Source organism: Pipistrellus hanaki, assembly GCF_964339955.1.
Source record: "Pipistrellus hanaki genome assembly, chromosome: X".
In the NCBI taxonomy this organism is placed as follows: domain Eukaryota; kingdom Metazoa; phylum Chordata; class Mammalia; order Chiroptera; family Vespertilionidae; genus Pipistrellus; species Pipistrellus hanaki.
This window is the reverse complement of record NC_140524.1, coordinates 8604767-8620436: the sequence shown is the minus strand read 5'-3', so window position 1 is coordinate 8620436 and position 15670 is coordinate 8604767. Positions and strand designations below refer to the sequence as shown.

At 54.0% G+C, this 15670-nt stretch overlaps 1 protein-coding gene across 1 annotated transcript; it reads left to right on the top strand.

Moving 5' to 3' along the window:
* The first annotated feature begins 771 nt into the window (after window positions 1–771).
* On the top strand, window positions 772–2277 carry MAGEH1 (MAGE family member H1). The gene has a single exon (XM_084871245.1). The coding sequence runs from the start codon at window positions 1049–1051 to the stop codon at window positions 1706–1708; it is 660 nt and encodes a 219-aa protein (XP_084727371.1). The 5' UTR covers window positions 772–1048; the 3' UTR covers window positions 1709–2277.
* Window positions 2278–15670: the final 13393 nt, after the last annotated feature.

Genomic DNA, 15670 nt, shown 5'->3' with positions numbered 1-15670 from the left:
CTGGAAACCTCAGAGCCAACCCACACTCCACCCTCTCCCCATTTCCCACTTTCACCCAATCAGACTCTAAAGCCTGTCCATCATCACCCCTAAAATGCCTTTCTGCCTCTCCATCTCCATGGCAACCGCCTTCAGGCTCATTTTCATTCCCTCTTGCTTTTCATCCTAATTGCTTCCTGAGTGACCTTCCAGACAATGGGCTGCTCCTCTGTGAGGCAGCCAATCAGTGGCCTGCTTGATCATCCCGTGAATACACAGCATTTTAAAGGCTCTGCGTCTCTTGTACGCTGCTTGCTTTTGCAGTTCTGTGTGCTCTCATCGCCATGTTATCTGGGTGTTAGATGGGCCCACGGATTAATTGGCATACACACGATGCCTGCTGAAAACTGGGCCAGTGAATGAACGCGCTGTGTAAACCAAGACAGGAAAGGGGAGCTGGGAATAGCTGATTCCTTTCAAGAATCCACGCCCCTTCCCCACCACACACACACACACACACACACACACACACACACACACACACGCCCTGCCTGCCTTCCCTGGGAGTGGAGAAAGAGACCCATTCCTTCCCAAGGCCCTCGAGCCAATCCTGTACCAGATTGAAAAGAAAAAAAAAGACATCATCTCTTTGCATTTCTCCTCTGCATCCCGCGGACCTCGCCAATCCCAAGCCTTCATCTGGGATCTAGCCCCACCCCTGCAGGAGGCCAGCCCCCTTTCCTAGCTGACAGCGGAAGTCTGGGGGCAGGAGCCGCCCACTTCCTTTTGAGAGTCAGGGGTGTGCGTGGCAGGGGAGGCGGGGCCAATCCTGCCCAGCACTCTCGCGCGCTCGCGGCCGGGGCGCGTGCAGGTGGCGGTCGCCCCCGCAGGTGGGCTTGCGTGGGAGTGCGCGGCGGCCGAGACCGTCTGGCTCCCTGCTACAAAGACTCTCGTGGCGTGGGTGGCTTCATCGGTAGCCCCTTCAAAAGGCAGAGACTGTCCCTTTCTGCAGGGGCGATAGGCATTCTTCCCTAGGATCGCTGCAGGCTCAGCGCCCCCAGCCAACGACATGCCTCGGGGACGAAAGAGCAGGCGCCGCCGCAACGCCAAGGCCGCAGAAGAGAACCGCAACAACCGTAAGATCCAGGCCTCGGAGGCCTCGGAGACCCCGATGGCCGCCTCCGTGGTCCCGAGCACCCCCGAGGACGACCTGAGCGGCCCCGAAGAAGACCCCAGCACCCCGGCGGAGGCCTCCACCACCCCCCAGGAGGCCTCCAGCACGGCTCAAGCGCAAAAGCCCACGGTCGCCCGGAGCAATTTTCAAGGCACCAAGAAGAGTCTCCTGATGTCCATCTTGGCCCTCATCTTCATCATGGGCAACAGCGCCAAAGAGGCGCTGGTCTGGAAAGTGCTGGGCAAGTTGGGGATGCAGCCGGGCCGGCAGCACAGCATCTTCGGCGATCCAAAGAAGGTCGTCACGGAAGAGTTTGTGCGCCGAGGGTACCTGATTTACAAGCCGGTGCCACGCAGCTGCCCCGTCGAGTACCAGTTCTTCTGGGGACCTCGAGCCCACGTGGAATCCAGCAAGCTGAAAGTGATGCATTTTGTGGCAAGGGTGCGTAACCGCTGCTCCAAGGACTGGCCGTGTAATTACGATTGGGATTCGGACGATGATGCCGAAGTTGAGGCTATCCTCAACTCAGGGGTAGCAGATTATTTTGCTCCTTAGGGAAACCTGGCGCACACCCCCAGGGGTGTGGGGGGGCGGGGCGGGGTGTAAAGAGCTTCACAGGTACCCCAAGGAGTATATCACCTGGGTTCTCAGTTGGATGTGATGGGGAAGCGGGCGCGCTGTGTTTGTATTTGTGATCAGTGCTAATACTAGTTGGAAGTGCGACAAAGACCGTTTGCTTTGGCTATTGTAAAATTGTCTTCGCTTTAATACGATGTTGCTTAAGGTCACACGATATGCTTCAAATACGATGGAAGAAAAGGTGTCTTTCTTTTTCTGTCTTTTGATTTAAGTGTAACAGTTTTGCTAACGTTAAACAATGAAGCCTTTTTCATCATATTCTGTGATCTGGTACCTGTTTTATAGCATTGAATAGTCTGTTCTTTGAAATAACCAGTAAACTGTGAAAGAAGGATGGGGCGGTGGGGGTTGGCGGGGTGGGGAGGGGAAGGGTTCATTTATGTCTGACCTATCTGAAAACCTTTGTGTCTGCTGTTGTGTATAGAAGACTTAAGACTTACCGTGATGTTGCTTAGTTATTGCAGAATATAGGGGAAAAAATAAAAGCGTAATATCGAGGACACTTTGCTCATTTATTGACCACCAGTCATGTGTGAATCACCACTGTACATCCTGAAAATACTCATTGGCACACAGCCCTCCGTTCTAAAGAATGGTAGAGATTACATGGGAGAGGAATATATGAACGGGCAGTGTGGTAAGTGCTGTACCAGGGATGAGCTTGGGGTGCCATGAAAATGGAGAAAAGCTATCTTGGGTTGGAACAGGAAGAAGACATCAGAGGGAGCTATAAAAATCCAAGAGTTGGCTTGGGGCTATTTGAAAGGGGCATTAGAGCATACTCTGAGAATTCTGTACACTGGGTACTTTTGGGATACCTAAACCAGCTGGGCGGAAGTGACATTGGCCAAGGGAAGGGAGCATCATGGGGTGCAGTGGACATAGAAAGTACACCTAAATCAGCTGGACAGCAGGGCAGAGGAGAGAGGGCTGCTTGCAGGAAATAGGACATGGTGAGGCACTGCGTAGATTAAAGAGGAGACTGTCAGAAAACTCTGGGCAATATAACAGCCTGGAGTCTGAAAATATATTGGAGTTGGGGAAAGGAGTAATAGGGAGGCACTAAAGGCAGTGTGGACATTAGGGAAAACACACTTGTCATTGAACTATGAAGGACATGTCAAGATAAAGTGGAGAACAAGAAATGAGATGGGAAGGAGGGTCTAGGACATCAAAGGGAGGGAGTTATGTCCAGGTATATTGTTAATAATAATGATAATCCTAGAATAATGGGAAGAAATGGCTCCAAATAATGCATACACTCTTGGATGAGGCAGAGAGAAGATACAACTGGGGGAACATCTGAAAGGTGACCTGCCATTTCTCTCAGGAACTACCCTCGGTGAGAGTGTACAAATTGTTTGAAAAGTGCAGTGTGCCTGTATGTCCACGTGATGGGGTGAAATTAGCATTCTGACTGTCTCCTTCAGCCAGTGTGGTAATTCCAGAGGACCATCTGGCATGGTGGTGGCCCCTGGTACATACTAAGTCATGTGGGATCCGCTTTCTACCCTCCTCCAGCTTTCAGACTAACCTCCTGGTACCGAGGATTCAATGCCCTCCTCATCCATCCTATCACCGGGCCTTTGGAAGTCTCTACCTCACCCTGAAGCAAAGGTGGAGATGTGAGAGTCATCCCTCAACTTCTTAACAGCTACTGGCAAACAACACACATAAGGAGCTGGGACACCCCCCCCCCAAAAAAAAAAAAAGTGACCACATTTACCCCCTAAAACTCGGCACTTGATGGACAAAGTCCACTGATAGGGAACACAAGGAAGGGTGCCCCACCTGGCCTTGTGGGGCCCTGAGGCCACGGCTATCACACACAAAAGAGGGGCCAGGGTCCCTTCCTCTGCCTTTGCCTCCAGTCAGTCCTACTCTGCCTCCTGCTGTGTGCAACGTCAAGACCCTGGGGACACGCTGGCTAGCAAGTGACTTCCTGACAAGAGTTCAGGGACCCACAGAATGAAGCCTGCAGGCTCAGGGGGCTTCAAAGGAAAGCAGGAACTATGACCCCACCAGCCTCAAATTCAGTCAGCAAACAAGGACCTAGAGGGCCCCCTAGGATTCAGGCAGAGTGACAGCAACTGGGCTGTCCTGGAGGGGCCATGTTTCTCAATACCACCTCCAGATGTAGACAGGTGTGAATCCCAGGTTCAGATCCCCAAGAGACTTTCCTGTCTAGAGCCACAAGGGAAACAGGTGACCTGTCCCAGACAAGGCCCCAGTCCATTCCCACAAACACAGTGTTTCCCCGCAGGCCACCTGCGGTCCCTCTCTGCCTGCCACAGCGCTTACAAGGGCCTTGTCTACTGAAGACACCGGAGGCCTCAGCGCAACAGGCCTCAGGAACCCCGGATGCAGCCTGAGTTCTCTTGGGGACAGAGCTGACTACAAATGCCCCCCTTTCATAGACAGGGGCTCACAGAGGGCAGGCGGGCCCAGGCCAGGAGCTGCGTTGGCTAGAGCATCTTCCCCCTCCACCAAGCTTGAGGGCACATCCGTAAGGGGGAGATGAGCTGCAGAGCAAAGATGTACTGAGGATCTTCTGTGCACCAGGGCTGGCCATATATCATCTCTGCCAGGTCAGAAAAGTGACACACACACCCCAATTTATAGCACGCACCAGCTAGCTCAGGGAAAAAATACTGCGCGTTCATTCCAGTGATGTGGGTAGGATGGGAGAGCAGCGGGTCACGCTGGACATTCTGCTGTGACCCCCCTTGCCAGTTGGCTGAATACACACACACACACACACACACACACACACACACACACGGAGAAGATAGCTACGTGCAGCTGCTAGCTGAAAATGTAACGTGGAAAGGGGAGGGGAGGGGAGGGTCTGCAGTTTGGCCTTCAGAGCTCAAAGTCCGATAACAAGGCGGCTACTCTTCTGTGATGTTACCAACAGCTCAGCCCCTTCCTGGGACCGGAGAATGGTCAGCGTTCCTGACAAACACGCCCGGAGGGGGTCAGGGTCCGGGCACAGCCACCAAAGCAAAGCATGTCCTGTCTTGCTCTGTCCTCAAAAAGTATTTCTCTTCTGAGCACTGGACCCATGGAGGCCTCTTATCTTCTGACAGCCTTGTTCCATCCTCCAGGCTCCTGGGGTCTGTAAGGAAACTTATCTGTGGTTGGCAAGGTGAATCAGACAGTGGTGGCTCCATTCTTCCTCCGTGCCCTTCCCCTTCCTAGATCCTGTCTGAGTCCACGTTCCCTTTGGCTCTGCTGGGCAGTAGCCGCCCCAAGACCTCCATGGTTATTTGCAAGCGTGGGGCAAGAGCTTAACTCGGTCAGAGAGCCAGTAAAGGGGAGAGAGGGTGGGGCATGCGACCCCCTGCACAGAAAGCCAGGGCTGCTGACTCCTGAGGGCCCAGGCAGGAGGCTCCACAGGGAAGTGCAGAAGCTGGAGTGACCTGGCCAAACACAGCCAGGAAGCCATGACTGTCCCAGGCCCATTGCCTCCCCCCTGGCCTGGAGGTGTAGTGAGTCCCATCCCCCCTGCATTGGTGCTGCAAACAGCTAACCTTCAGCTGATGAGCTCACCACTGCACCAGGGCTGCACTTCCAGGGCCAGGGAATGGACAGCAGGGCGGAGGGAGAGGCAGGAAAGGGAGAGGCAGGAAAGGGGGCTCCTGGAAGGAGGGGAGGGAAACGGAATCTTCGTGGTTTCTTCTCTTTCCCACAAATCCCCACACTCTCACAGTCTGTGAGCATCCACATGGGAACCAGGCTGGGAGCCTCTGCTGTGTCAACCAGCAGCCTAAGCGCCCCACCACCCCTCAGAGTTTCCAGGGAGTGAGTTACAAAGATGCAGCTTTAGTGGCCAGCAGACTTCTGAAGTGCATTGAGATTCTGGGTCCTAGAGCCCCCAGTTGTTCAGGAAGTTCAGGTAGAGAGAGCCCCATGCCCCCAGTGCCCAGCAAGACTGGCAGCTGCCATTGCCTGCACGCCTAAGCTGTGCCAGCCACTTTGATGGCCACTGCCATGTCTAACTCTTGTGCCAGTCAGCAAGGTGGGCGCCCCAGGCCATGCTTACAGAGGGAGAAGCTCAGGTCAGATATCAGAGGCAGGTAGCTAGTTCCCCTGGTCGGTCACTGACGGCCTTGGACATGGGTTCAGGGCCAGCCCAGTCCAAAGCCCCAGCAGTTTTACTAAAACAACCACTGCATCACAGGGACACCGGGCACTCCACCTGGCCCTGGGAGTCTTCTGTCTTCACATTCCGCACAGCTCTGCCAGGTGAGGAAGAGCACGCTGGGGAGGGCAGAGGGGTGGGACTAGAAAGCCAATGAGGCATTTGGGGATCAGAGTGAAGGTCCTTCCTGCTGATTGGGTGCGGGCCCAGCCACCACGTGTCCTTGAGGGGTTGCCATGTGTGGAAGGAGGATTTCTTTCCCAGACAAGTATGTCTCTCCCATCCCAGCACATGGCTCAGACACTCCATTGATTTTCAGATTCGAGATCCTAGCTCTCTCACAGTGGACCCACCAAACAGCAGACTTTCTGGGCCTGCCACCGTGTTAGCTGATCCCCCTTTCCATCCAGAAGGTACAAAGGCCACAGAACTCTTAACTTGAGCAGAGCAGGAGCCTGGGGTGAGGCTCAGGCAGCCAGCACTGGGTGTCAGAAAGGCAGGCTGAGGGGTGTGCTCTTTGGCCCAGGGCTGTGTTCTTATACTCAGCGGTCAGGGGCAGAGGACAGACCACAGCCCTGGAGGAAGGCAGATGTGGATGCCGCCTGGTCACGTGTCCCCTGGAGGTGGGTAGCGGCCAGGCTCCCTCTGTCTCCTTTCTTTGGCAGGAGCACAGGCCCCCGCTCTCTGAGGGCAATGGTTTTGACGCAGTGGGGCTGCTGGAGATCAGTGGTTGCCATGAAGATGTAATGAGATCTGAAGCAGGGCACTGCAGGGCTTGCCATGCGGGAACAGTGCAACACCAAAGAGCATAAAGAAGAATGGCTCTGGAGAGTCCAGGGCTGGGAGAACAGGCCTTGGGGGGACGCGGGCTCTGGGCTGGGAGGGCTCCCCACCCAGCAGGCACAGAGCTCCCTCAGGGCAGATTAAAGCAGGAGGCAGAGCCCATAAATAGCTGGTGAAAAGGAGGCCCCGTTCTTGACAGGTCGGTTTTTGCCGCAGTTTATGACTAATGACACCCTAACCAACGTTATTTCAAAACAAGCAGTCCACGAGAAATGCCCGAAATCCCTCCCGCAACTCCTATGAAGGAGACTCTTGATCTATTCTCAGCCCACAAAGTATCAAAAGTAACTGGGCCCACGGTATTTTGGATGCCGAGATTATCTAAGAATTCATCCATTCACTCATTCAACACGTTTTCAAAGGCCTATTTGTGCCGGCCACAGTTCCCGTTGCCTGGGAAACATACGTGACACATCGCAGGCTCTCTTGCTGGGAAACAGGAAATTGAAGGTAAACCTTTTCAATAACCAATTATGCAGTGCCTCGGGAGGACATTAGTCCTCTGCAGGGGCGTCCTCTGCCCGCAGAGAACAGACAAAGGTGCATGGGAGACATGAGGAAAGAAAGGGAGCATTGCATTTCAAGCTAACACGTAGTCAGGGCTGTCCTCATGGGAGGGGCGGCATCAGCTAAGGAAGTGGAGGTGAGGGGATTCGCTCTACTGATACAGGAAATGTTGTTCCTGCAGCAAAGCCTGTGAGGCAAAGGCTCCGAGCCCGGGAGCTGGTAGCAGGTTTGGGGAACGGTGGAGGGGCCAGTGTGACTGGCATGGAATGAGCAGAAAGGACACGTTATGGAGAGACAGCCCGAGCATTAAGAGACGCCCACATTGTGTAGGGCCTAGTAGGCCATTGTAGGAAACTGGCTCCTGATGGCAATGAAATGTGGGGGCAGGAGGAGGGAGACCAGGTAGGAAGCTAGTTCGGCTAGGGATGGGGTGATCTTGACCATCCTGCAGCAGTAGATATGGTGAGAGCTGCTGAGTGTCTGGGCGTACTGTGAGGTTGACCTAACAGAATTCCTGACGGTTTCCATGGGGAGTGTCAGAGCGGAGTCAAGGATGACACCAAGTGTTTCTCCTCACAAGGAGCAGAAGGGAATGACGGTCAAATCATATGGGCTTCATAGTTGGGCGAGGGGATTAAGAATGCAGTCTGTACATGTCCAATTAAGCAAATGTCCCTTTGACTCTCGTAAGGATGGGGCAGGCAGGGTGTAATTCAGTTGTATGGAAGTCAGGAATGTGGCTGAAAGGTTTGCCTGAGATGCCGTGAGATGCTAGGCAATCAGGTAGGGGGCGAGGGCACCCAGCGAGGCACAGAGGAACGAGGATCACGGACAGTCGCCTGCAGCCTGAAGGTGAGGGAGAACGGGAGATACCGGCCCAGGACAGGGGTGTTGTCCCCAGAGCCGGAGATGGAGAGGGCAGTGACTGGGAAGCCAGGGGAGCAAAGTGTATCCAGGGAGAGCAGTGGGCAGCCATGCACCGAGGGCTGATGCGAGCAAGGGTGAGACGTGACCGTTGCATGTGATGACGTAGAGGGTCCTCCAGACCTCGATGAGAGGCGCATTCCGTGAAGGGAGGGTCCAGCGGAGAGCAGTGAAGTCCACAGCACAGGGTGGCAGAGAAGGCCTGGCACAGCCACCGTGAGGAGGGCACTGGATCCTGCGTGAAGATGGGGCCACCGCACGCACGCACAAGGAGTTGCAAGTCCTGCGGGTGCTGGATCAGAGGGAGCTCAGCCAGCCTGTCTGGGCCCCTGATCTCCTCCCCCTGAGGTCAGGCACCTGCCCACCTGATGTGCCTGTGTGGCTGTGGAGCATCAGTTATGTGCCAGGCTCTCTGGTGACATTTAATCCTCCAAACAACTCAATGTAGGTTACATCCTGGTCCCAGGACACCGGCTAGAGACGTGATGCACAAGGGAGCAGGTGGACTGGAAAGGGCCCTCAGCCATCGATTGGAGGATTAGATGCTGAGCCCAAACAGCCTCATTATCAATAGCGACTTATACCCACAGGCTCGGGCCTGCTGGCAACTCAGAGTGTGCCCCTGAGCTTGCTGCCTGTCACCCTGGTAACAAAGCTCCCTGCAAACCACAGCTGCTTCCAATGACCTTGCCACTGCCAGGCGGGGTGTCTGAGCACCTGCCTCAGGCTCGGAGTGGCATGCCACCGCAGAGTTAGAACTCAATTCCAAGTCTGAGACCGCGGGAGGCAGAGCCCTGTGATGTTGAGCTGCTTGAAACAGTCCTCAGCTCTGAAGGTGGCCGACTCCACGTGGACCTGCCATCCCAGAACCACACACTGTCCTTCCTGGACTTGAACCAGCTCTTTGCAACAGCAAGGCCCGTGTCCTGAACAGGATTTCCTGGGATCATAAAAACTCTGATCAAACTGAAAGCCACTGTGCCATTGGGACACTACCCTGCAGACTGCTGGACACACACACACACACACACACACACACACACACAAACACACACACACACACACACACACACACAAACACACACCCCTTTGTCACCTTTGGGGCCTTTCTACCATGGCTTCATTCTGGTGTCTCCCACTCCACACCCAGCCGCTCTGGCAAACAGGCCATCTGCTCCCAGGCCAAGATGAGCTTCCTGATGAGGGGAGGCCCCTCTGCAGGGAAAGCCTGAGGCCAGAGAAGATGGGAGGCTGTCAGGAGAGTGGGCCTCAGGTCGCAGGGCCCCCTAGCCTGGGGGAAGGAAAATCATGCGGCTGATCTGAGCCAGTGAGCATGGCTTCAGACTCCATGACAAGAAAGGAACAAGAGGAAGAGATGGCACTGGCGCCCTCAGAGACCCGGATTGGGAGGGCGGCTTAGTTCAAGGATGAGCTCCTGCAAGGCACACACCGCCTTCTACCCACGCCTACGGCCCTGTCCCTGACACGTGGGTCAAGGCCTGAAGGTGCCCACTGCCCTGCAAGTGGACATTCAGAGTCACCTCTCTGTGGTTTCCACGCAGACAGAGCCTCAGTTAGCAGGCGTGAAGCTGCCTCCCTCTTTTCAGAGAGGGATCCTCTGAGGCTCCCCAGCTTGTGGGCGAGCTCCTCCTGAGGCATCGCTGCCTCATAAGGTGTGCGAGGTGCAGAGCAGCCTCCAGGGCTGTGGCAGAGGCCCCTGTGAAGTCCTGGCAAGATCAACTGGTTCCGGCCCAAGAGAACACAGTTGAGGGAAACTGGGCACGTTGAGTGGAGACCTGCTGCTCCCCAACCCGAGGTGTTTACACAGCAGCTCAGGGACCCTTCCAAGTTCTCTAGCTCATGGCAGCTTCTGGGAACACCGTCACAGGCACGAAGGACACCTCCTGCTCACAGACACACTGTGAATCCAGCCGGCTGACCTTCCCAAGGCCCTTCGACTGCTGCCTCTCAAACTGACTGCTGAAAACCCAGGTTTGTTCTTTCCCAAGCCAGTCACTGCATCACCGCATTTGTTCCACGTGAGGAGAGTGGACTCCCACAAGAAGGAAAATGAGAAAGTGCAGCCCTCATGTTTTGACCATCATGGAAAGTCTTGCCGCATGCTTTGCAATTTTCTGAGCTTGTAATCTCCAGCTCTTCCTCCCATCTATCAGATCGGCTCTTCAATGCAAGTCTGAGCCTGAGGGTGAGGTTAAGCCGGGAAAGGTGGCCCCACAGCCCAGCCTGTGTGTGCGTGGCCAGGGTCCCTTTCCCAGGACCCATCTCCTTATCTTCCCTTTGGAAGGGCTGCCTCCCGCAGTGCTTCCCGGAACCTGGGCCACAGCACTTCTTCCTGGCCACTGCCCGCCTCTATCCTCCTCCTGGCCACCCCTCCCAGCCCACGCCAGAGGCAGCTACAGCGGCCAGCATGCCGTGGGCAAGTCTAGCACCCTCATGCTGCCCCTGGACAAGACTGCTCTGTGCTCCCAGCCCTGGAAGGCTCTCTGATCATCTGATTCTCCTGTGCTCCTCTGACCTGCTGACCTCTGATGTGCCCTGTTTCAACATCCCCAGCGCTCATTTCCAGCTCACTGAGGGCGGAGTCTGACAGGCATACCCTGGGCCCCCACAATGATACCTAAGCCTCCTTTCCCCCATGGGTGACAGCCCCACTGAGCCCCTGAGGTCCTACCGATGGGCATCCACCTCTCTCTTCAGGTGCACTCCCGCTCCCCATGCCACAGACAGCCACCCCACACAGCTCCAGGCTCTCCTGAGGCACCTTACCCATATCCACTGCTGACTGTGTGCTCACAGGAACAGACATACCCCCAGATGGACACACGCAAACATGGCCCACTCACCATATGGACACCACAGAGACACCCGACATACACTTCCACACCCACCAACATACCTAATAATGCACAGTGCCAAGGCCACACACAAGTGCACAAATATATACATGTGTGTACACAGGATGGGGAAAATCTCAGGGGGTAAGGTGTCCCAAAATACCCTAAATGCACACATACATGAAAACTATCACACACTACAAAAACATATTTACTCACTAAGAAAACCCCACATGCACAGTACAGGAGAAGCATGTTATGTCTACCCACGCTAGCCAAGTTCTGAGATAAAAAGGATAAGGATGCATTTGTAAGTCTTGTGTTCTTTCCAGACCTAATGTACATAGTTCAATTTCTCTCTCTCTCTCTCTCTCTCTCTCTCTCTCTCTCTCTCTCTCTCACACACACACACACACACACACACACACACACACACACAGACACGCTAATAAACACACACTAACACACACAGCTCCCAGGGACATGGCAAGGTGAGAAAGTGGAGGTGGGTTCCAGGGTTCCAGGCCCTGAGCAGCAGTCACTGGGAGCAGGTGGCCCTGCAGCTAACCTTGAGCCCTGGGCCTCAGGGGATCCCCATTCCTGGCCCCCAGCCTGGGCGGCTCCAAAAGCCAAAGGCAGGGCAGCCTGCTTCTCAGCTTCCTCTGTGCAAGGTCCCTGCTCCCTCTTCCTGCTCTGAGGGCTCCCTCACTCCCTCCCCCCCTCCCTCGCATGACCCTCCTGGAATGCAGCTATGAAGAGAAAGCAGATATACCTGCTGTTCTGGTCAAACAGTGAGAAGTGTCAGGACCCGTGACTCAGAAAAAGAAGCCCGAGTGTTGGTGTGCAGGGGGATGAAGCAGGAAAAGCTATCTGCAGGCCAGCGCCCGAATGGGAGCTCCACAGGCAGAGCAGCAGACAGCGATCTGGGAGGAAAGAGACCATGGAATCCTGCCCTGTGACCCGGAGCTGACAGCACAGCCAAGCTGTCCCTAAAACTCCCAAGGGGTCTCCAGGCATGCCTCGCCCCGTCCATCTCTGTGTGATCAGACAGATTCCCTGAGAAAGCCTCGGTCCCTGGCATGCTGACCTCTGACATGAGGCTTGGGGCCTGCAGCTAAGAAATGCATCAGCTGCAAACTCCTGCAGAAAGTCAGCAGCCCAGGGCCCGGGTCATCAGCTCATGTGGAGGAGCAATGGCCCCCTCTCCTCCTCACCATGTGGCTGATGCCCCCAAAGGCCTCTGCCCCTTCCAGGGAGATGCCCGCCCACAGGGCAGGGAGCAGAGCTGTGAGGGCTGGGACTGGGGCTGCCCTGGGCACAACCTGAGGCCCAAGAACCAGGACAACCTTGATGCCCACTCTTCCCAGCCAGGCTGCTGACCCCACCCCATGTGTCTTTCCAGTCCGGGTGAGAATTACGAGTATGTGTTCAGTGATGAGATTATGTGAGGATAAAACCAGCAATGGATGTTGGAAAAGATGCCTCTGAATTATCAGTATTAACGAAATAGTCAGATCTGGGCATGCCAGCAAAGTGCAAGGAGCTGTACCTAGAACAGGGACCACTTAGAGGGCTATGGTAGCGTTCTCCTCAAAGTAACCCACAGTCTATGCACATCAGTGACCCTGTGCCCACGAGCACACGGACAACAGCTCCAGGAGTGCAATTGGAAAAGGAATGGGGGAATAGGGGAGATGGGAAGGAATGGGGGAACAAGTGGAAATGAGATAGGAATGGGGGAACTAGGGGAGATGGGATAGCAATGAGAGAACCAGTGGAGATGGCACAGCAATGGGAGGTAAGGGAGATGAGAAAGCAATGAGGGAGATGGGAAACAATGGGGGGACTAGTGGGATGCACCATATTTATCACACCAAGAACCCATGGACTAGAAGGAGTAGCCTTCCCTTTCCTCTGCACCCTGCTGTGTCTACTTTGTTGGAGGGAGGAATCATCAGCCAGTCTTGTTCCTGCCTTTGGGCTCCTACATTGGAGCAAACTTAGGGCTATCACATCTCTCTCCTAAGGCAGAGAAGTGAAGGTTGGACTGGCTGTTCTGAGTTCCCTGTCCATATCTACCCCCCCCAATCCCGACCCCCAGGCTGGCAGAATACAGAAGGGGCTCATCTCTTAAAAAGAAAGGACATGGGTAGGAAATGACTACCATTTGTTGTTCATCTTCTACTGAGGATATTTTTTCCATTGACTTTTATGTAATGAAAAGGAGGGAGAGGGGATGGGGAGGGAGGGAAAGAGAAGGAGGGAGGAAGAGGGAGGTAGAGAAAAGGAGGGAGGGAGGGACTGAGGGAGGGAGGGAGGGAGGAAGGAAAGGAGGGAGGGAGAGAGGGAGGGAGGGAGTGAGGGATGAAGGTAGAGGGAGAGAGGAAGGGAGGGACGGAGGGACGGAGGGAGGGAGGGAGGAAGGAAAGGAGGGAGGGAGAGAGGGAGGCAGGTAGAGGGAGAGAGGAAGGGAGGGAGGGAGGCAGAGAAAGCCACATGAATTGGTTGCTTCCAGCATGGTTCCCAATTGGGACCTGGGATGGAACATGAAACCCAGGGATGTGCCCTTGATAGAGAATCAAACCACCTAACCTCTGTGCATAGGTCAATGCTCTAACTATGGAGCAGCATCGGCCAGGTTGGGGAAGTCTATCGTTCCCTGTCCCATGCATTTAGGGGTGTGGACCTTTGTGCCAGTCACATCTCTGCATAGTAAGCCTTGGGTGGGTCAGAAGTGGTGATGCTTGGGGACGGAGGACTTGGCCATTTATCCCCAGACCAGGAGAGTCAGCCAGCAGGCCATTAGGTGTGGTACTAACTTCCTGACTGTGGGTGAAAGCCCCCAGGACGGAGGGAGCATCAAGAATTGATCTCATGCCCTAGCAAGTTTGGCTCAGTGGATAGAGCATCGGCCTGTGGACTGCCAGGTTCAATTCCAGTCAAGGGCATGTACTTGCGTTATGGGCACATCCCCAGCAGGGAGTGTGCAGGAGGCAGTTGATGGATGTTTCTCTCTCACAGATGTTTCAAAGTCTCTATCCTCCTCCCTTGCTCTCTGTAAAAAAATATCAATAAAATATATTTTTGAAAAAAGAATTGAACTAAGGCAATTGTCTCTCATTCTCTGACAGTCTCTCTTTTAGTGACTACACACACACACACACACACACACACACACAAGCCTGCACTCAACACCTTGGTGTATGATCATGCACTTTCTCAATTCTCATGGGTGGGGCCTGCAGGTACTACTTACACCCATTGGGAAAGGTTGGGATTTGGCTTCAGAACGCTTGACTGCCTCACTTTTGCTGGACTGTGTGACCGTGGACCAAGCTTTTCCCTTTTTGAGTCTCAGCACGCGCAACTGTACAGTGCTAACACCTACTCAAGGAGATGGCTGCGAAGGTGAAATGAGGTGCAGTGTACCCAACTACTTTATAAAGTTCACAGAGGTTAGGCACATATTCCGAGTTTGACCATTGCTGAAGACAGTCATAGATTGGAAGGAGGACTGTGACGCTGGTCCACATTCTCACCCAGGTGGCAAGAAGGCCTGCCTGTCCCAGCTGATTCCCATGCGGATCACAGCTGAGCCTGGCACAGAGGGTGAGTCCCTGGGGTCAATGCTCTCACCATCATTTTGCTAGACTGCAAGCTCCAGGGAGTCAGGCCTTTCCGGGTTTGTTTGCTTTTTCTACTGATATAACCTAGGTGCCTGGAACGGTACCTTGGGAATATTCAACAGGGAAAATAGCTGGTGAGTGAGTCAATGAATCCTTTTGAGCATCTAGTGCAAAAGATGTCCATGGTAATGATAATAAGCACTTTCAAGTTCTGATGTGTTCCCACAAAGAAATCAGGTGGCAGCAGAATAATAGCTTCCTCGTCTCCAAATGAAAGATATGGAATTATTTTAAACTTGAACGACCACTGAAGCTGAGCAGGCACGTGCCAGGAATCATTAAGCTAAGAGTCAATTGTGCAATAGCAAACCAGGGAAGTTGCTAGGATACTCTGAAGGTGGTACAGAGTTCTCCACTTGATCCGAAGCAGATTCCTCAATGAGCAAGGAATGCACTTCACAGCTACAGCTTGTGTTGATTGAGCACAGGGATGTTGTGGGTGTGTATTTATAGAATTCATATTGGAAAATGCAACCCTCACCTCCACCCTATGGGATAGGGCTTATAATATTTACAGATGGCATGTCTGGAATTCACAGAGGGTAGATAGCCCACACAGGGCCATCCAAGGTGTCATTAAAGGGCAGAATGAAGATGTAACACCAGCTCTCTTCAAGACCAAAACCTGGACTTTGCTCTGAAATCTCAAAGGGCACCAGCCACCCTTCACTGTCTGCGAGCTGGTTAAAGGGCTCCTATGGGATAGGCCCCTGTTCAGGTGCAGTGTGAAGTCACCTGAGGGATTAAGACACAATACATTGATAGCGAGGCCCTTACACTGACTATCTATGGGCAGAACCTCACACTTTCCTACAGTGTGCTCTCTGGTGCAAAGACAAGACAAGGTCTTCGTTTTCAAGACAAATCCAACTCGGCCCAGACACACTGCAGTGGGTGGTGGAGGTGGCAAGGATCACCA